This window comes from Rhamphochromis sp. 'chilingali' (assembly GCF_963969265.1).
Source record: "Rhamphochromis sp. 'chilingali' genome assembly, chromosome: 12".
NCBI classification, from domain to species: Eukaryota; Metazoa; Chordata; class Actinopteri; order Cichliformes; family Cichlidae; genus Rhamphochromis; species Rhamphochromis sp. 'chilingali'.
Window position 1 is genome coordinate 3,751,311 of NC_137939.1, and position 21,442 is coordinate 3,772,752.

At 41.7% G+C, this 21,442-nt stretch overlaps 2 protein-coding genes across 3 annotated transcripts; one reads left to right on the top strand and one right to left on the bottom strand.

The window, feature by feature from the left end:
- Nucleotides 1-821: 821 nt before the first annotated feature.
- LOC308407623 (protein FAM107B) lies at nt 822-5,031 on the bottom strand. Of its 2 annotated transcripts, XM_080899411.1 has the most exons (5): nt 4,733-4,888; nt 3,185-3,212; nt 2,713-2,809; nt 2,453-2,597; nt 822-2,336 (listed from the first exon to the last, which is right to left on the bottom strand). In XM_080899411.1, exons 1-5 carry the CDS (start codon nt 4,754-4,756, stop codon nt 2,235-2,237), a joined length of 396 nt encoding a protein of 131 aa, XP_080755537.1. In that variant the 5' UTR covers nt 4,757-4,888; the 3' UTR covers nt 822-2,234. The 2 variants fall into 2 exon arrangements, with proteins under 2 accessions (XP_080755537.1, XP_080755538.1); XM_080899412.1 differs by lacking the exon at nt 3,185-3,212 and having other exon boundaries at nt 4,733-5,031.
- Nucleotides 5,032-6,774: 1,743 nt separating this feature from the next.
- Nucleotides 6,775-21,440, top strand: smc5 (structural maintenance of chromosomes 5). Its single transcript, XM_080897891.1, has 25 exons — nt 6,775-9,324; nt 10,125-10,310; nt 11,406-11,547; nt 11,845-11,897; nt 12,128-12,290; nt 12,380-12,514; nt 12,665-12,805; nt 12,907-13,068; nt 13,722-13,793; nt 13,927-14,182; nt 14,317-14,471; nt 16,128-16,241; nt 16,349-16,443; nt 16,572-16,704; nt 16,873-17,046; nt 17,508-17,677; nt 17,800-17,923; nt 18,093-18,215; nt 18,309-18,434; nt 18,602-18,697; nt 19,251-19,355; nt 19,471-19,590; nt 20,077-20,256; nt 20,580-20,675; nt 21,009-21,440. Exons 1-25 carry the CDS (start codon nt 9,284-9,286, stop codon nt 21,141-21,143), a joined length of 3,297 nt encoding a protein of 1,098 aa, XP_080754017.1. The 5' UTR covers nt 6,775-9,283; the 3' UTR covers nt 21,144-21,440.
- The last annotated feature ends 2 nt before the right edge of the window (nt 21,441-21,442 follow it).

Below are 21,442 nucleotides of genomic sequence, written 5' to 3' on the forward strand. Positions count from 1 at the left end.
TGGTCCTTTTATTATTACTTTGCCTTAGACAATGTTGCACGTTTACTCTTCACTACATTTATTTGACATCTGTAACCAACTCCTGCTCAAGTTCTTACACAAAATACATGTGCGTAACTTATGAAATGCTAAACTATATAAAAAAATTTTAATTATGAGAATAGCCTTTAGGCTATTTGCATGCGTACAATTATACAATAATGTTACCTCACATCTTAACTTTAAAAGTACAGCACTTATGTGTTATTGCACATTTAAAGTTGTTCTGTTAATTCAATTTGCACATGTGGGTTTCTTTTGTGTATGACATAATTGCTAAAACTACTTAAAATAAATTCTGAAACAGCAAACTGGCTACTACTATGTGCCCTCAGCCGGTTGTATCAGTGACCCTTGGGTATTCCTAGTCTATAGATGATGAAAAGCCTTCTCCAGATGGCCTGTGCTTTCTCCTCTCATGGCGTGATGGAATGAAAAGATCAGCTAATTAAGCAGAGTCCCATATCCATGTGAAAGAACCGTGAGAGCCCTCGGGGAGTGGAGCCGCATGCAAATCAGTCCCCAGTGCTTTGAATGGTGTCCAGTGCAACAAAACATCACAGCAAGCTATAAACCTTTCATTTCCACAGCACTCAGACACTCTAAAAAAATCCCAAGTCATGACAGAGAAGAATAAACAAACATGCATATTTTGCAGTGTTGGGGAATTTTTATTCATACAAAACAGCTCTGTTGAAAATGTTCCTCTCAGCAGTTGCATAATGGTCTTTACAACGGACAGAATCAGGCTTAACTGATATCTCATGCTCATTTGATCCTGGAAGAAGCATGTGAAACTAATTTGGAAAAAAAAATAGTATAATTAGTATAGAAAAACATTTTAAAAAATCCAGACTCATAGCTCAGTGCGAGCTTTCTCTGTTATTTCACTTCCCAATCAGAAAAAGAACTGTGACTGACTTTATGGAAGTACACTATATTGCCAAAAGTATTCACTCATTCATATTCAGTCTAGCTGTTTCAATCACTTGTGTGATAAAATCAAGAACCTAGCACGCAGACTGCTTGTACAAACATTTGTGAAAGAATGGGTTGCTCTCAGGAGCTCAGTGAATTCCAGCTTGGTGCAGTGATAGGATGCCACCTGTGCAACAAGTCCACTTGTGGAATTTCCTCATTACTAAATATTCAACAGTCGGCTGTTAGTGATATTACAACAAAGTGGAGGACATTTGGGAATGAAAGCAACTCACCCACTAAGTGGTAGGTCATTTAAAAATCACAAGGATGGGGTCAACGGATGATGAGGTGCAAAGTGCGCAGAGGTCAGCAACTTTCTGCAGTCAATCTCTCCACACTTCTTGTGGCCTTCAGAGTTGCTCAAGAACAGTCTGTAGAGAGCTTCATGAAATGGGTCTCCATGGCCGAGCAGCTGCATCCAAGCATCACGTAACCAAGCACGAGCGTTAGGTACAGTGGTGTGAAGCGCACCGCCACTGGACTCTACAGCAGTACTGACCTGTTCTCTGGAGTGGCAAATCACGCTTGAGTCTGGGTTTGCTAGTTGCCAGGAGAACAGTACTTGTCTGACAGCACTGTGCCAAGTATAAAGTTCGGTAGTGGAAGATTATAGTGTGAGGTTGTTTTTCAGGAGTTGAGCTTGACTCCTTAAGAAACTCTTAATGCTTCTGCGTACCAATTCATTTTGGACAATTTCATGTTCCCAACTTTGTGGGAACTTGACCGACCTGCACAGAGTCCTGATCTCAATCTGACAGAACACCTTTGAGATGAATTAGAGTGGAGAGTGTGAACCAGGCTTTCTCATCCAACTAATGGAATTTTTTGACCTTCTGGAAGAATGGTCAAAAATTCCCACAAACACATTCCTAAACCTTGTGGAAAGCCTTCTTAGATGAGTTGAGTCTGTTGTAGCTGCAAAGGGTGGGCTGAGATCATATTAAACACTACAGATTAAGAATGGGATGTCACTCAAGTTCCTATGCATGTGAAAGCAGACAAGAGAGTGCTTTTGGCAAAATAGTGTATTTCTGGATTACATGTTAGCCTGGTATGAGTGATTGCTTATACAAAATGTGATAACTCAAAGTACATTGTGAAGAAACGTAAAGCAAAATGGTGTATGCGGGATGTAGCTCTGTAGACTGTGAACATCCAGATTTAGGGCCACTATGGTGAGATGCTGCAGGGGCTGATGGGAGAGCCTCAGGGCCTCACTGCTCAAACGTCTGTGTGCGCCTCAGGTTGTCCTTCACACGGACAAACTCTGGGATCTTCTGCTGACTCTCTCGCTGCCTGATCTCCTCCTGCTCGTACTGTTGGGGGGAAGGACATCAGTTTATCCCAACAAAGTTAAAGAGAAAGCCTGAGAAGAGCCAGGTTGTATTCTGTTAGTATTTTGTGAAATCCCTCTCAGTTATGTGCCTCTTACCTCTTGCAGTTTCTGCTGCCTCTTGCGGAGCTCCATCTCCAGGTCTGAGGGCTGTCGTTGTGCCATCTCCGCCTCCTTGTGCAGCTCCAGTCTGCGCTGCTCCAACACTCGCTTCAGCTCCGGTTTCTCCTCCAGCAGCAGACCCCTTCAAAGTCAGAGCTACAGTTTTACCGACACATGCAAACACAAAATTCCTGCCAATCTCTGTTTCAGTGGGTGACGACTTTAAGACCACAGAGTAAAAGGAATTTTCGGCGTACCGTTTATGGCTGAGCAGCAGCTCTCGGTGCAGGTTATGATAGCTCGGCGCTTCTGTTGAGGAGCCGTTGAGTTTCTTCTGCTCACTGCTGCTGTCACCTGTGGATGGACCAACTCAAAATTCTTCTTAAAGCTCATAATGTGAAAAAGAAAACAAGTTTGACTCTACCTTGTTATTAACTATCACATGGTAACAGAATGTCCTCATAGTTTTGATTGTTGGAGATACAGAATTGTAACATTTAATCGAAGTGTCATTGAAGATCATTTTAAACACAGAATACACTGCTTCATTCACCCGGCAGTACTGATGGATGAAGCTACTTAATATAAAAGATGATTATTTCTAGCTAATTCTAATCCTACTATAACGACTATATATTTGACTGATAGCAATATTTGATTGGTAACATATACATGATTCTGCTATCAATCAAATCTAATCTATCATTCAACATTTGTGCTTTAAACTACCTTTTTTGAGAAGCCCATATCCCAGTTTCTGTGAGATGTCATATGCAGTCAAACAAGAGAAAAAGAAAAAACGAAGCTCTTTGTTAGTGATTTCACAAGTTAATTACTTTGCATGTGAACACTGATGCACACAGCCTGGTTTGTCAAAACATCTTTGTTGTGATCGTCCCTTCATGTGACAGAGGGTATAATTAGCTAAAGGCTAAAAAAGACGGTGCCTGCTGTGCTGCTTAAGTACGTGAGCTTTGTTTAATGAAGGTGACATAACAGCTCTGCCAGTCTGTCAGAGAGGTAGTTATGCAGTTTTGGTGTGTGACAGAGAGCTTTATTTGTAGTGGCAAATAAAATGATGTAACCACACAGAGTCAGGCCACTTACAGTGGAAGGAAAATGTGGTTGTAACACAATCGTTTACTTCTGCCACACCCACTGAAACCGGATAGCCAGGAGACACAGATTACAGCGACCAGGGAGCAGATGGCAGGTGCTGTTATGACTTGCGTTTCTCAGGCAAAGTCAGGCAAGCCAATAAGACCAAGACGCTGACATAAACAAGTCCAACAGCTGAAATATGATCCCAAACTCTGTATTTGGTATTGTGCCTTTTACTATTCCTGCTGTAGTTATAAGCCTCCAGATTCAGGGCCTTCTTGGGCCCCTGCAGGGGAGATAACCAGTCAGGTGTAAGGCCTGATGAAAGCCATTGTTCCAATTAAGGCCTGAAGGTTTCAGATGGATTACAGGAAGCTCTCACCTACTTGCAGAAATGCTCTGAAGTGTCAGACGTTAGCTTGATGATGCCGCTCTGTGATACTAAGCAATCTGTCTGTTGGACTGAATCAGTCAAAAGATACGTTTTTTGACCATTAATCATTATAATGTTGCTGCCAGATTAAAATACTTTATTCTTCTTAGGAAGTTCAACACAGCTGCCTTGTATCTTCAGGCTGTTTGTTCTTATGTAAAACCATCCAGGCTCCAAGATGACCTTGTTATGTAATCACTTCAGATGTGACTTTGATCAAAGATTGAACAGCAATGTTTTGACATTGCAATAATATTATATCAAATGTTCAAATCAGCTCACTGATCAGAACAATTCGGACTTCGAGACAGCATTTAAATGCCCACCATGGAGCTAAAATATGCACAATGAATTTTGTGTTTAAAACACATAAAAATGCAGAAAAGTCTTTAATGAAAACAGACATTGTGCTGCTAACATATATAGTTTCATAATAACAGAGATTAAAAATAACTATAATGAACTTGTTGAGTATTAGTGTCAATAATATTTAATCTGCAATAACAAGATTCTGTAAGAAGGCACAGTTTATATATTTGTGGTCAAAGTGTCCATCATATGAAAAGTTACATAACATCTACATACTTTAATCACAATAAACTTTGACTGTAAGCCCACTGAAGCAACACATGTGGTCTGACCAAAGGTGAACTAAACCTTTGACAGATGGACATCAGACCAGACACTGACCTCTCACTCACTAGACGGCGGCAGCGCTGCAAGTAAACAACTAGAAAACTCACTTTTTTTACAGCTGACCCCTCCATGGCAGGATGGTGGAGGCCCACTGTCTTGTGCCCAGCAGCAGCGTTCCTGTTTTAGTCCATTGCTAAAAGAATTGCACGTCCTCACTCTGTCGGTCAATCGTCTTTTTCCTTGCTGCATCCAAGGCCAGCATGTTGTTGATGACAGATCCACAGACTCAATGTGCCATCTAGCAGTAGTCAATAGTGGTAGTAGACACTGAAATCTTATTACGCCATTCTAGATTACTTCACAACCCCCACACGGCATAGGATGTTAGATTAGGTAATTGCCGCTGACACAAATGCAGCTTAAAACCAACCTAACACGGTACTATTACCAGTCGACTCCTCTTCCTCCCAGCCCATTAGCACTGACAGACAGTCCAGCAACAAAGGTCTTCAAAGAAACATAATATGGTGATGGTTGTCACAGTTTGGGGACTGAGACGATCATAGAAAACCCAAGTACAACCGGAAATGTCCTGCCATAAACTTTGTGAATGTTTACTGGTTAGATCTATAAGAAACTGGTACTGGTAAATAAACTGGTACAGATATCAAAATGTGCAAGAAGACTGTGTGAATGCATTGTTATTTGTTGTTTGTGAATGACTGTGTTTTCACTCTCATACAGGAGCTGCGAAAGTTTGTGCCACATCTTTACATCTTCAACCATGCGCTGATGTATTTGTACTTTAAATTCACTTTTTGTAGCAGTTAGGGAGGTTTGAATGTTTTACTAAAAAACAATACTGACTAAACACTTTATTCAGGTTAGACTTATGACGATACACACATACATCACACTGCATGTATTTAAGTGTGTATCAGTGTATGTGTAGTCACAACACAGTCTTTTCTTAATCAGTTCTGAGGACACAAAGACTTCCACATGCTGTATCTATTTCTGTGTTTTTCAGCTTACAAATACCCTACAAAAGTATTTATTTTGTATTTATTTATAATTGTTAGGTCCATTATAGTTATGTTAAATGTATCTGTGGCATAAACACTAAACAAGAACAAGAATAGATTAATTCTTGTTGTATAAATACAAGCTGAAATGTCATCTGGTGGGGTTTAGTCTACATACTTTACATTATATATATATATATATATATATATATATATATATATATATATATATATATATATATATATATTAAAATATATATATATTAAAATAAATCTTTATTCTTATTATATTCTGCTGGCTCATAAAGACACACAGAATTTGCCAAAGGGAACAGTTAGAAAGTATTCTATTACATAACATAATATAAGACCAACAAAAACAGGAGGAAGTAAGAAAATTTTAAACTTATTTTACATAACTCTCTTTCTCTTTTACCATTACTTCCGTTTACCATTACTTCCGTCTACCATCCCATCATGGATGGTAAAAGGAAGTAATTTATGGGATCAACCATCCAAAGCAACAGAGAGGCGAAGAAGAGAGTGCAGGGAGGGTCGAGTGTTGGGGATTTCTGACAGAAGCAGAGCAGAGTGAGTGAAAGGGAAGGTTTACAAGATGGTAGTGAGAGAAGATCATGGGACTAACAAAAAAGACAGGAGGCCTGGTTGATAATGTTAAGGTTTTCACTGAGAGTGACCAGGATGGAAATGATTAGAAATAAATAACATCAGTGGGACAACTCAGGCTGAGAGCGTTGGAAACAATTTTAGAGATGGTTTGGGCATGTGCTGAGGGGGGATAGTGGATGAAAGACAAAAGACGATGAATATAGAGCTAGGGGCAGAGTAAGAGGGACACAGGTGATCTGCTGTGGTGATCCCAGAAGATGAAGACCTTTTAACACTTAAAAAGCTTTGCCTACATTTGAATTAATTCAATGAAATATATTTGAGGATTTAGGTGATGGTTTCATAATTTTGTTTTATGTATATTATGTTACTACTGGTGGCCACGTGATGTCGCTAAATAATCGTCGGAGTCGATGTCCCATAATCCCATGCGGCTTTTGGCTTTAAACCGGAAGCGGAAGCTCCGTATTCCTTATAGTTTGAATGGCTTCTGAGTGAATGGTTGTGTGTTTGAGTGAGTGCGTGAATGATATGTGCGTGTGTCGTGTCTGTGTTCATTTTAAAAACCTACACACTGATCTTATTTGATCCGGTCTGAGGTGGCTCTGCTCTGACCGGAGATGATAGGAAACGCGCTTGCGAGCCTTTGTGGCGATGTGCAGCCGGCAGAAACTTTCAGGGCCTCCACGCTCCGTGCCGTGGTTAGAGGTGATGAATTGATCAGATATACTAGCTCTGTGAGAGTTTGAGTTCATCTCAAGCTTCGCAGTGGTCAATGAGTACAGAGGCGATTCTGATCTAACCACAGCAGGAGGAACCGTGGAGGAGCACGACCTAAAGAAACGGCTGCTCGTCACATACGCTTATTCTAACGGTTAAAACGAGTTCAGACAGGCTTCGGACTGAAAATACCAGGAAAGCAAGGCTTACCAAACGCTCGTTTTCCTGGTAAAAACAGCTAGGCGTGTTAGTCCTAAAGTTGCTTCTTTAGTCAAAAGCAGTTTTTCTCCCTTAAAGCGACCGATTCAAAGGGAAAGGGGGAGAGTGGGAACAGAGCTATACGGGATTAATTCAATCAAGTAATTTAGATCATTTAAGGACTGACTTCTGTTGTATTTATTTTCAAAGATTGACTGTACAAGCTTTAATTGTTTTCCCAAAAATAAATAAAACGGGTTTGGCTTTAAAATAGTTATATTTACAAATATTATTAAACTCTATCCAAAGAGTTGAACTTTCTGACCTTGTCTAAAAAAAATACAATTTAATTTCCTTCAACGTCCATGGTTCTCCAGACCTGCAGCCAGCTCAACAGCTACACTGAGTCACAGTCCAGAGATAAGATGATCCAAATCCTCAGAAATGTTATCACCGCCCATTTCTGTTTTTGACCTGTGGAGATGTTAATTTAAAAAACCCATTAGGCACTTTTCGAATTTTCAGAATGTTCCACTTTGGCCACAATTTATATTTTAGGACTTAATGAATCGAATCTAAAACCTTCATAACACTTGTTTTTAAACTCTCGCACTCTTCGCATTAATCCATCATACTAATCTTCCCTGGACCAGTATCAGTTTGCATTTCAGGGGAAACTGGTCAACATAGACACACATAGATGGGCATGATAGGGTATAATAACATTTAAAACTCCCCATAACTGAACTGCAAACTTCATTAGAAATCTTTCTGCCTCCCTCTTCCCGCTCCTCCACAACCACCCACACATGCAGGGCCTTGGAGTGGGGGTATGTCACCAGGGTGCAGAGGAGGCTACCCCCCCCGTCCCCTTCTGGCTGCCTCTGCCTCAATTTTATCCCACAACTTAGACATTCACATTATTCACACTCTCATTACACATACATATAGGATCTTGGGGGTGGGCACAATCACGGAGTCCAAATTACCATCAGGGTGTATACCTCACCCCTGACGTCATTGCCCACCTCTCAATTTTAAATACACTTAGTCATTGAGGGCTAGCAGGAGGGACCATGCGCTTACCTGCTGCTCCTTGGCAGGTAGCTCCATGCCCTCCTGGGTTTTAATTGCACCTTAGAACACATATGCATCAACACTACAATGAGCGGGTGGAGGGAGGTTTGGAGTCTTCTCCCACCCCCATTCTCTGCGGCCTGCTGGAGCGGGAGGGCTAGTAGGAGGAGTTGGCCATCCGACTGCGGTCTGGGGTGTGGGGCCTCCCTGCTGCTGCGGAGTCGGGGCGGTCTGCCTCTCCCCACCGCAGGGAAAAGGGTAACACCACCTGGGTCTGGGTGCAATTCCCCCCTCCAGGGGCAAGGGTACCTAGACCCGGTTTGTAGAGTACGCTTGGGGAGTGTGATTGTGTGTACAGCGTCTCTTTATGTCTGTCTCCACATTGGTTGAGTGTGGAGTGAGTGCACATGAGAGCATGAGGGTGGGAATGGATGTTTGTGTCTGTGTGTGCCTGTATGTCTGTGTCTATATGTCAGGTTGGGTATCAGACGCCACCTCTCTGGGGACACCTCAGGCCCTCCAAGGTTTGGAGGCCTATCTCCACCCACCACCACTTCCCCTGCCGGTGGCGGACTCCCTCAGGTGTCGGTGTGTTGGTGGTTCTTTGTGTCTGGGGGTGGGCGTCCGGGTACACACCGGCTCACTCCTTGGCGGCCGCTTGTCGGGGCCTGGGGCCTGGGGCTCGCTCGGGCCCCTTTGGAGGTGGGGTGCCCCCGGCCTCTCGGCCTGGGGCTCGGTCACTCAGGCACAGCTGGGGGCCGGCGGAGCTCACGGGCGCGTCACTGCAACTCCCCCTGACTTCTGCTCCGCGGCTGCTGGGCGAGCCCTCATCTGGGACTCTCCTCAGCTCTTACTGGAACAGTGGCGCGGCTGCCCCTCTGTTGGTCTTCCATGGTCTCTTGTGTTCTGGGGGCCTCTGGATGTCTGGAGTTTTGATCTCCTCCATACCCGCTTCACACCCTGGAGGACGGGGCTGTGGCCCCCCCACACTCCCTAGCAGATCATTACATGGAGAAACCTTTGGAATGCAAGCATGCTGATCCACACAGGTATGCACACATGGGTATTCACAGACGCGGACTAAAGCTTTCTTGGCTGCTACCTCAAAGCACACTGTGCGCTGTCTATCTTGCGTGCTGCACAATATCGTTTATTATTTAGTAAATATTGATATCTATGACTAGCTAGTTTATTGTGATGGTGCTTTGTTTTCTCTATTATTATGTTGCTCTTTGTTGTTTGCTGTCTCCTCTGTTTGTTTTTTTTGTTTGTTTGTTTTTTTTTCTCCATACAGGTGACCCAGGAGTCCTTTTTTTTCTCTCTCTCTCTTCCCCCCCCTTCTCACCGTCTCTTCTCCCCTTTGGTTTTCTTTCTTTCTCTCCCCCTCTTTCTCTCATTCATTCCCCCTGTCCTATTTATTATAAAAAAAATAAAAAAAAAAGACAAAGGATGAACTGAAGCTCTGCCATCACGTAATGTCGCATACTGCTGTTTCTGATGTCATTTAAAAAAAAAAAAAAAAAGAAAGAAAGAAAAAAAAAAGAAATCTTTCTTATTAACGCTAACACAATATGCATCACCTGCACGTGTTAAATTATGTTTTCGAGTATTTTCTACTCTCCTTTTATTTTCTAATATAGTATGTTATCATTTGGAAATCAAACATTTTAGGTGCATGCTGTACGTTTGTTATTGTATGGGTAAAATTCATATCTCGCGATAGCTTTGGCGCTGTGGTCGCCTTTGTGTATACACGTGATCTTTTTGGTCCAACCGGCTTTCAGCAGCAACTCGGCAAAGCGCGCGAGGTGTCTGTCCGTGTGCATGAACGTGCCTGGTTGTCTTGTAGGTTCCCTGTTGGGGTCACCATGGCCGAACCCAGCAAGCGGCAGAGGCTCAGTCACATTAACAGCAGCTCACAAACTTCGAGTAAAAGCTTACCGAGCATTTTCACGGACAGTCAGGACGAAGGACTCGAGGGGGAGGGTCGATTTGTGGAGGGATCCATACTTCGGATCACCATGAAGAACTTCCTGTAAGTTGCTGCTCCCCAGTTGACAGCGGTCAACGTCTGTAAAGTGAAACTGCCGGAACACCCCGATTTACCTGCTGATAGCTACAGCCAGATGACCTAGATAGCATATATGCTAACATTTTTCCACCAGTTTGCAATTAAAAGTTAAACCCTGAGCCCTGTAAACACGAGCAGGTCGTAGACCCACTGATGGAAGCTGCTACAGACCGACTATATGGTCCAGCAGCTACAGTTAAGTCCAAATGAGGTATTTTAGTGAGCTGTCCTATCTAATTGTACGATTTAAGGGGTCACATTCAAGGCAGGTGTTAAAATAGACTCGATATATTAAAGAAGGGCTTCCCCATTAAGAACTCGTTATCATTACGCCTGTTTCCATTGCTTTCTACTTCAAGGGGATGAGAATCACAGGCAGCTCTAGCTTAAAGCAAAGTGTCAAATCCAGCCAGTCAATAAAAATCCTGTACCCCCAGTCTTATAAATTCTGTATAAAAAGGCAGTGGAGCTTAACAGCGAGTTACATGCATCCCCTTTTTTCAGTCTGTTTCTAAACCATGTTCACACTCAGAGATGATAAGTAGATATTGATAACCTGTTCAGAGCTTCTTTTCCACTCAGAAAACTAACCAAGAGTCAGTTACTGGTATAAATTTTCATCTTACTGTCATCCATACCTGCCTGTAAGTTTTTTTTAATGAAAATTATGGCAGACTAAGTAAACATTCATTGCTATACAGACTATTCTACATTTATTAACTTGTTGATCTGTAATACATATTTGTATTATTGTCAACCAGCCTCCAAAATTGCAGAACCTGTGCAGGGATAAGAGTGGTTGTAAATAAGTATTTCACTGTGAGTCTGCCTGTCGCAAATGCTTAAGCAGTATGACCAGATGAACAGGTACCGTATGTGGGAAACTTCAGGTCTCACTAACAGACAGCCATTTGAAGTGTAAGATAGCAGTATTGCCACTTTTATGTTATTACGTTCATTTGTACTGTTAGTGTAGATTGCAATTATTTTAGGCGAGATGGAGCACCTTTGCTCTAAAACACTGCAGGAAACCCCTGAATGTCTACCTTGTACTCACAGAACGTACGACTACTCTGTGGTGCATCCTGGACCTAATCTGAACATGATTGTCGGGGCCAATGGTACTGGAAAGTCCAGCATTGTGTGTGCCATCTGTCTGTGTCTGGCTGGCAAGACAGCTGTTCTTGGCAGAGGTGATAAGGTAAGCCACAGAGCAATGCAAGTCATTGATTGATGCACTCCAAACGTATTTCGGATTTGTTTTCTTTTCAAAAGACCAGCAAATAAACATAATGTTAGCAGACTGGTAAACAAGCTGTATGTGGTGATAAGCACGCCTCTATGAAAATCTTTCATTGCTCTTTTGCAGCGCATGCACTGTTGTTTCTCATCTCCCCGCCCCTTTAACAGTCAAAATATGATACTTTGAATTGAGCTCACATAGCAGATACTGCATTTGTTGACGATGATTATTGAATGGTGCTTTGTTTTTTTAAAGGTTGGGCTCTATGTCAAGCGTGGTTGCAAAAAAGGCCATGTTGAAATTGAACTGTAAGTTATGTGAAATACATTCCACACGCTACATTACTCTACTGCTCCGTTAGCGTTACATGTTTTCAGAAATTCTTCATGAATCTTTTCAGACAAGAAGTTTGAATTCTGAACCCTCATCTTTTCAAAAATGAAATGAAAATTTGCCAGAAGTTGTTACATCACCTGCATTATCATGTTCAGCATAGTGATATGACTCTAAACGCTAGCCTTTGTTTTTGTTTTTGAAGGTACAAAAGAGGTGGTAATGTGGTGATTTTTAGAGAGATACATGCGGAGAACAATCAGTCTCTGTGGATGTTGAATGATCGGCAGTGCAGCCAGAAGGCGGTGGAAGAGGAAGTCAAAGCTCTGCGCATCCAAGTCAGCAACCTCTGTCAGTTTCTACCTCAGGTATGTTTATACATCTGCAACATAAAGCTGCACAGATGCAAAAATATACAGTTTCATCACTGTTTTACTGGCTTTTTTCCCCCACGCAGGAAAAAGTGGGCGAATTTGCCAAGATGTCCAAAATTGAGTTGCTGGAAGCAACTGAGAAGTCAGTGGGCCCACCAGAGATGTATGAATACCACTGTGAGCTCAAAAACTTCCGCAATAAAGAACGAGAACTGGAGGTAAGCTCAAAGCCAGTGATCCAACAGGCAAAGTTTGATGTGGTAGAAATAAGAAGAAAAAACTGCAACAAAATTCATTCATGTTCGTTTTTTAAGTTGTCCTCCTCTTAAAGACATGTAACGGCAACATGGCTCTTTGCTTCTCTGTAGAACGTTGTGAAGGAGAAAGCAAGCTTCCTGGAGAAAGCCAAGCAGCGAAATGAAAGGAATAAACACGATGTAAACCGTTACTACGAAAAAAAGAGGCATCTGGATGTAATCGAGTTGCTCGAGAAGAAGAAACCATGGGTGGTGAGTGGTCGAGTGTAAACAAGAGAAATGAGCACAGCGCACATGTGGAGAGAGAAACTGAATTAACTGTGTAAGCTGTTTCTGTTTCCTTGTGATATTAGGAGTACGAGACCACCCGTAAGGAACTTGAGGGTGTGAAGAAGGAGCGCGACGAGGCCAGAAAGCAGCTTTCAAGCCTGAAGCAGACCCAGGCGCCCATGGTGAAGAAGATCCAACAGATTGACGAGCAGCTGAAGCCAACAGAGGCACAGATAAAGGATAAGGTGACAAATCAAAGGCTGGTACTCTGTAACGGGTCCAGTTTCACGAGCAGATGCAGGGATACATTATTTTTTTTCTAAATTTATTCAATACAATTTAGAATCCGTTTTAAAATCCTTTTATTGGTTTTTAAATCTCTAAATGGTTTGGCACCTGTTTATTTGTCTGACTTGTTGAAGCCCCACGTCCCCACTCGTTCCCTTCGGTCAGCTGAGCTGTTGCTGCTTTCGGTCCCAAAGTCACGGCTGAAACTTGGAGGAGACCGAGCGTTCTCTGTTGCAGCGCCGATGCTTTGGAATAACCTTCCTCTCCATATTAGACAGGCTACATCAGTGCCAGTTTTTAAGTCTTTATTAAAAACCTATTTTTATTCCCTGGCTTTTAACTCTGTGGGTAACTGACTTTTTTTTTTTAATTAATTTTATTGCTATGTCTGGTTTCTGCTATCTTATTACTATATGCATATTTGTATTGTAGAGCACTTTGGTCTACCAGGTGTGCTTTTAAAGTGCTATATAAATAAATGATGATGATGATGATGATGATTTTGTAGTAAATGAACTCTGAATTAGAGACTGTAAAATAAGTTCATATTGCAATTTCAGTTCACAAGTCCTGTAATGATGGTGGTGAAGATGAGGTTGTTGTTTTTCAGACTGCTGCCATCAAAGAAGCCTCGCTGAAGTGCAAACAGAAACAAGATCAGCTGGATCGAAAAAACAAAGAGGTACGGCTGTGTTTTTGTTTTTACATTTGGTACAGACTAAATTAATAAAACGTTGTGCTTTTTATCTTGTACTTAATTGACATAAAGCAGACTTTTGTTAATACACGACTGCTCTCTCCACTCCTCTCTGCAGATTGACGATATTAAACAAAAATGCAGACTTAAGCAGATGGAGGAGGAAGACCACCAGAAGCGAATCAGCAACACCAGAAGAACCATCGAAGACCTGAAGGCGGAGCTTGCCAAAGTTGGCGACCAGCCGGATGTAACCCCGCGCATCAACGCCGTCAACGCTGATCTGAGGCGCATTCAGGAGGAGAGAGCCAAGATCGAAGGGGAGAAGGGCGACCTGCGCAGGGAGAAGGACAACCTTTGTGCTGAATCTAGAAGTGAGCTTCCCAAAACAATTTGCATAAACAAAGATGACTTCTTTTGTTTTCTTTTTTTGGCGCACATTTCGCTGACAAAAGCACATTATGTGCAACAGCTTTACATGTAGATTCTATTCTATTTTCTTTATCAGTGTTGGAGAAGAAGCTCAACGACATGAACAACATGATGAATGCCAAAGTGGAGAAGCTGCGAGGACGTCACAGGGACACACACGCTGCCCTCCAGTGGCTCAGACAGAACAAGCAACTCTTTCGTGGAAACGTCCACGAGCCCATGATGCTGGTGGTGAGTTTCACTGAACTGTGACAGGACGTGCTGCACGTAAAGCGCTCTCTGTAGCATTTAGAAGCTATGCAGATGTTTCACGTGCAGTTTAGATGGAAGTGTGCGAATGTGTTTTCAACAGCCCTAAATTATAGAAGTGAAAAAAACCCCCAGACAAACTCATGAGATCCGGTTCCGATTTAACAAACAACTCGTATCTAAAAGCATTTAAATCCACGATTCTTTCTCCACGTTTAATGATGAATTTCAGCCATGTTTCTGTTTTCCAGTTGAGAAAAGCCACTTATTAAATGATCATATACTGCTTATAAATGGTTCAAGAGGGGTGGGTGATATAGCCTCAAAATTATATCATGATATTTCACGGATGTTATAAAAAAACTGAATAATGTTTTATCAGTGATTGCAGCTTGCACTCAGCTGAATTTATTAGTATAAACAAAATTAAATATATTTTCCTTTATTTTTTTCCCAACAAGCTGCTGTCGTTGCTGGCAGACTAGCTCCTTCAGAACATGACTGCATTGCCACAGGGTGCCAGCAGCATTATTGTGCAATAGTAGTGACACAGCATTATATACAGTGACACTAGAACGAAAGTAGCCTATGTGGTGCTTTTCATGAAAATTCTTAAACGTTATTTTTCATTTTCTGATAAGAGACAAAAACAATAAAAACGTTCCCCACACCCAGCCCTGAGATTACAGCTACAAGAGACAAAGAAAAAGAAAAACCCACTAGGGTGGATATTCACAAGACAAACATAGTACAGATGAATGGGGTGGGCTTCTCCTTTACTCACAATCAGTTTAAATGCACCACAATACAAACAATGGATGCATTTTATGGCTGTTTTTAACATATTCAATGGCGACTAAGTCACTCAAAAGTTTCACAGAGAGTTCACTCTGTTCTACCTCGCTTTTTCTAACTGCAGCATAGAAAGTATTTTTCTAAGGTACTCTCTGAGTTACTCTGAAGATGGAGAGGTACTACAGTGATTCTGCAACAATGGCAGGGCCTCGAAAATGTTCTTCCAAGTACTGTTTAATTGTTGGCAGTGCCAAAACACGTGAACTGGTGTAGCTGGGCCTTGATGGGAGGGTAAGCATGTTGCCTAACACTAGTGTGTGTGTTTATCATTTGAATATTGTATACAAGGTGCTACTTTAAATTGGCTCAGGCACTATTTAGTGCAAAAGAGGAAGAATGAACACACCCTATTCAGTGCTGCCAGAACTCCCAGTTCAGTGATTAGGGCTAAAATGGGATTCTGGTTATGGCATAAGTTATAATGTAGCTCTGACACAGAAGTATAATTCAGGTGTAACTTGCAAATGTCTCTGTTGTTTGACTGAAGTGGTGAAACAAGTTTCTTTCCACCTTCAGCGGGAACAGTTTTCTTAGTGTTGTGCTCTGCTGGAGTTTGTTGTAGTAGCTCCTTTTTTAGCTGCTAAATCACCATCAGAGTGGCACGAGGTGTGATGAGACACTTTTCCATCGCTTAAAAATTCATAACTGGCATTATATCAGATGATGTGATACCGAACCACCCTACCAAACACCAAACACATTGCATCTCACAGGATAAACGAAGACTTCCTTGTTAAGTGTTTGGATTGGTTTACTTTTGTTAACTCGCTCTCTATTTTACAGATCAATGTGAAGGATCACCGCTTTGCTAAGTATGTGGAGAACCACATCTCATTCCACGACCTCCGTGCGTTCGTTTTCCAGAGGAAAGACGACATGGAGAAGTTTATGATCGAGGTCAGAATGCTGCAGGCTGCCGACGTCGCCTGCTTGGAGGAAAATATTTCATCCGATTAGAAATGTTAGTGAAGCTAATGATGTGTTTGATCTGTGGTGACCCTAAGGTCCGTGACAAGATGAACTTGAAGGTGAACTCCATCTGTGCTCCGGAGGAGTCATGTTCTAAGCGACCGCCATCCCGAAATATTGAGTCCCTGAGGTGAGAGAAAATAAATTTAGTTCAGTTTTTTAAAAATCGATACAGTATTGTTTTTTTGTTGTTGTTGTTGTTCTTTTTTATCCTGATGCATCTGTTGCATCTTTTTACTTCTTCTTACTGGCTTTCAGGCGTTTTGGGTTCTTCACCTACCTCCGAGAGATGTTTGACGCCCCCGATGAGGTCATGAGTTACCTCTGTCACCAGTACAGGGTGCATGACGTGCCAGTGGGCAATGAGCGAACCAAATCCATGATTAAAACGGTACGCTTGTCTTCAAAAAAAAAAGCTTCTTAATGTAAACTAATAAAACCCCACATTGTTCTCCTTAACATCAAAATCTCCTGGGAGTCCGTCGCTTTTAACTTTGGTTGTATTTATTGCTTTTGTGGTGGAAAGACTTTGACACTGACCCCGATCTGTCTTGTTCAGGTGATTGAGGAGCCCTACCTCAAGGTGCTGTACACAACAGAGGAGAGGTACACTGTCAAAAGGTCCTTTTACTCAAACAAGATAAGCACCAGCAACTCTGTGGTGCACCCTTCCCAGTACCTCACCATCACTGTGGATGCTGAAGAGAAACGGCAGCTAGAGCAGCAGATGAAGGTAGGAAACAGTTGTGTGAAGAGAGCTGGAACGACAGCAGCACCTCAAGACATTTCAGTATATTATATTGCTTAAAGTCCGTGTAAAGCAGTAATAAATGTGCGCTTTGAGTTTGTCATGTAACAGAAAAATGTGCTTTAAACCACTCAAGGATTAACAAAATTCACCAAGTGTATAAGATTAGGTTTTAAAATTGTTAATAAATGTGCTCTGAAACACTGAGGGGCATGTCCGATCGAGGGGGTTGATTGCTTGAGTGTTAGGCAATTTGGACAATACTAGGCAGGCAAAATGAGCCGGGTTTGTTTTAAGGGGGAAATTACCAAAAACCCTTCATGCAAAACTGATGAAAAAAAGTTTTGTGTGTATCTACACACTTTAGTAAAACTTAGGTGACATACTTTTCACTTGTTTTCTGCAAACTTTTTTTAAACATGTGCTTCATTCTCCTGTGCGACCAGTCCTGTGAGTCAAAGCTGCGAGACATCGACGAGCGGATGAAGGCCTTGCAGAAGGAAGCAGTCGCACTGGACCGCCGTGACAATGAGCTGTTGGCAGAGAAGAAGGGTCTCTCTGAACTAAAGGGGAAAAAACGACAACTGGAGCAGAAAATTAGTACCAAACAGGACAGGTAAGCTTCATTTAAAGGGACAAAATGCTTAACAGTGACTTTTGTCATATGTCTTAAATGATCTTCACAGAGGCATCAGCTTGGTTATGAGATTTCAAAAACTCATCTGTCTCTGTGTTTAGTCTGAAGCAGATGGAGCAGAATATTATTGACCTGACAAAGATTGAGGAGGAGACTAAAGAAAAAATTGCAGCTGTAAATGCTGAGAAAGTGACCATAGTGACTGCATTCATGGCCCAAATGAAGGTATGAATAAGGGAACCTGACTGCATTGCTTGTGTTAGCTGTGGTAGAATGGCATTAAGCCCTTCTCTGTTTTTATATCATCTTTATAGCAGATATTATTGAAAACATCTACGATTTAATAATTTCACGATTGCATTTTTTTCTATTCACTTGTCTGCATGACCTTCAGCTGAGAGCCAAGCTGACGATGGAGAAGGTGCATCTGGCGTTGGAGACGGTGGGGCTGACGGCAGAGAAGAACAAACTGGAGAATGACTGCAGAGAAGGTGCCTCTGAGCTGAGGACCACTGATGTAAGTATTTAGATGGGGAGCTTGCTCGTCTGAGGATCGGGAGGTTTTGTATCGCAGATTTATGCTTACTTGTCATGTTTGGGGTTTTTTAAGCAAAAATGCAGCCGTCTGGAGCAGAGAAAGGTGCAGCTGACAGACCAATGCAAAGGGCTGTTGAAGAGAGCAAAGGCGATCTGTAAGATGCAGCCTGATCAGTCATTACCCGAAGACCTGCGTAATGTGAGTGTTCTTCACAGTTTTATTGGTGAATATGTGAAAGAGACTTCCCCCTCTATTCACTCTGTGTAAAATATTACCCTTATAATATATTCTAATCTCTGCAGTGAAGCTCCTCAGAGCCTAAAATTCAAATGAGTTCACAGCTCTTTTTTTTTTTGTTAAATCAGGCTTTCAGCAAGCTCCCCGACACGCTGGATGAGGTCGATGCCATGCTGAATGAGGAGCGCTCCAGAGCCGAGTGCTTCACTGGCCTCAGTGAAAATGTAAGGACGCATAGAAATCAGGTCTTCATTTATGCTGCGGGACTTCTGTCTTCAGCGTGGTCGTAACTTCAGTAAGAAAGCAGTTTGGAAATGTTAATAAGCATGCATTAGAACAGGGATGCCAAATTCATTTTACATGGTGGGCCACACACAGCCCAGTTTGATTTTAAGTGGGCCGGACAAGTAAAGTTCCTCTTTCTTTCAGGAGAAAGAACTTTCACTAGACATTTAGAAAAGAAAAAGAAGCAACAGTATTTCTTATTTTTCTGCATAATAAGGAAATGCTGCTGTAGTAAATTAAACAAATATCAGCATGATTTAAATTGTAAGCTTGTTTGTTTTTGTAATTGTCCAGTGGGCCGGATTGGAATCTTTGCTGGGCTGATACTGACCCCCGGGCCTTATGTTTTACACCCCTGCATTAGACCTTAAAAATGCCCTTTTGTTCAGACAATTAGTTTTATTTTTACTTAACAGTTTATTCCATTTATGTTCTTATTTGAAATATTAAATATAAATATATACAAATATTGAACCTCTCTTGACTTGAAAGGTTGTCGATGAGTACAACAGGAGAGAGCAGGAGATTAAACAAATGGAGAAAGAGCTGGAAGAAAAGAGCAACGCCCTGAATGCCTACCGACAGAACATATCTGAGGCGAGTGATTACCTGGTTTCACAGAAATTGTCCAGTTTATCATTTGTTGTGTGACAGAACGGCTCTTGGGGTGTAATGATGTGTATATTTGGACTTTTTTTCTTCTGTGTCACAGGCTAAGGAACGCTGGCTTAATCCTCTGAAACATCTGGTTGAACAGATAAACGAGAAGTTCAGTGCTTTCTTTCGCTCCATGCAGTGTGCAGGAGAAGTTGATCTGCATTCAGAGAATGAGGTAATCGCAGAGTCACAGCACACTGCTGAGGTAGAGGTCTCCCTTTGCATCACCTTTAACCACTTATGATTGAGCACAAGTTCATTGAAAACTGAATTTTGAATAGATATGGTAGGCTGTTTAACTGAGGGAAATATTAAACTGTATCCATATTTTTAACGGATGCATCAAATTGGAAAGGTTAAAAATATAGATGGGGTTGCCTTATTATTTTTCTCATTATATTTCTTCATAATTCAGCATGAATTTAGTTTAACTGAATATATTAGTGTCCTCTAGACTTAAAATAATTAAACTTAAATTGTCCAGTTTATCAGCGGTAGGACAGTTATCTCTCATGCGGTCGTACTCACATCAATTCAGTAGATTTATTGATGATTAAATATCACTCGCAAAAATCTTATCCACTTTTTTGTGAGTGGATAAGATTTTTATGAGTGTCTTTAGAAACAAAAAAAAAGAGAATACTGGGTCTTTCCACTGCAGGAGGAGTACGACAAGTACGGGATCCGCATCCGGGTGAAGTTTCACGCCACCACCCAGCTCCACGAGCTGACGCCTTACCATCAGAGTGGAGGAGAGCGCAGCGTCTCCACCATGCTTTACCTCATGGCCTTGCAGGAGCTCAACCGCTGTCCCTTCAGAGTGGTGGATGAGATCAATCAGGTAGTTCTTACACACAGTCTCAACAGTGCGACCGTAACAAAGGTGCACATGAGCTGCAGGTAGTGTAATTATTAGGGAAACCCAAGTACGAGTTTCTCTTTACTGCCCATTTTCTTCTTTTCCTGCACACATTTATTTATGTGCAAACCACTTCACACAGACAGATTTGAAAAGAGCTCAGCTTATGTGCCGCTGCTTTCATGAAATTAACATTTTAACAACTTTAATAAATAGAACTCAGATCACGCCGACAGGCATTCACACAACAGTAGTCATCAATTGCCTTTATTAAAGAGTCTGAGCCCACCTGTTTCTTTATGCAGGGAATGGATCCTGTAAATGAAAGAAGAGTCTTTGACATTGTGGTCCGCACAGCCTGCAAAGAGACAACGTCCCAGTACTTCTTCATAACACCTAAAGTAAGTGTTCTATGTTCATGCAGACTGCCTGTCTGAAAGTCCCAGTGGTACCAAGGAGCTGTTTATGTGCCACTTTATGCCAAATAGTCAGACTGTTTGGACTAAAGTATTGGGCTGCATCACTTCATCTTTGAGTCAGATTGCCACAGGTATATAAAATCAAGCACTTAGCCATACAAATGTTTGTAAAAGAATGGGTTCTAAAGAGCTCAGTGTATTCAGATAATAGTATTAGGTTTTTTATTTTATTTAATCTTGAAATATTTTTTTTGTTTTATATGAATGCACGACAGCCCAGTGCTCTTAATTTCTTCCTGCTGTGTTTGCCTACAGCTGCTGCAGAATCTTACGTATGCCGAGGAGATGACCATCCTTTGCATCCATAACGGCCCCCACATGCTCTCCCCCAACCAGTGGGACGAGAGGGCTTTCGTCAGACGGTGTCTTGAAAGAAAAGCCAGGGCATGAGCCCCCTGGAATGACCTGTGCTCCTTGAAACTCTTTTAAAAAGAATTATTGGGTGTATTTTTTCACTTAATGTTCAGAATCCTTAATCTGCCATTTTTGCAGTTTTTTGTTTTTGTTTTAATTGTATTTGGAATCTATAAATCAGATTAAGAGAAAAGTGTTCACACATAATATCTGTCATTAGTTTTCATCATTTGCACATTTTCTTACTTATGCAGCCAATATCTTGTGTCATATGTGTCTTTAACAGTTGGCTCGTGTTTATATATTTGAATAAAATGTACTGCTGTTTCTCTTCT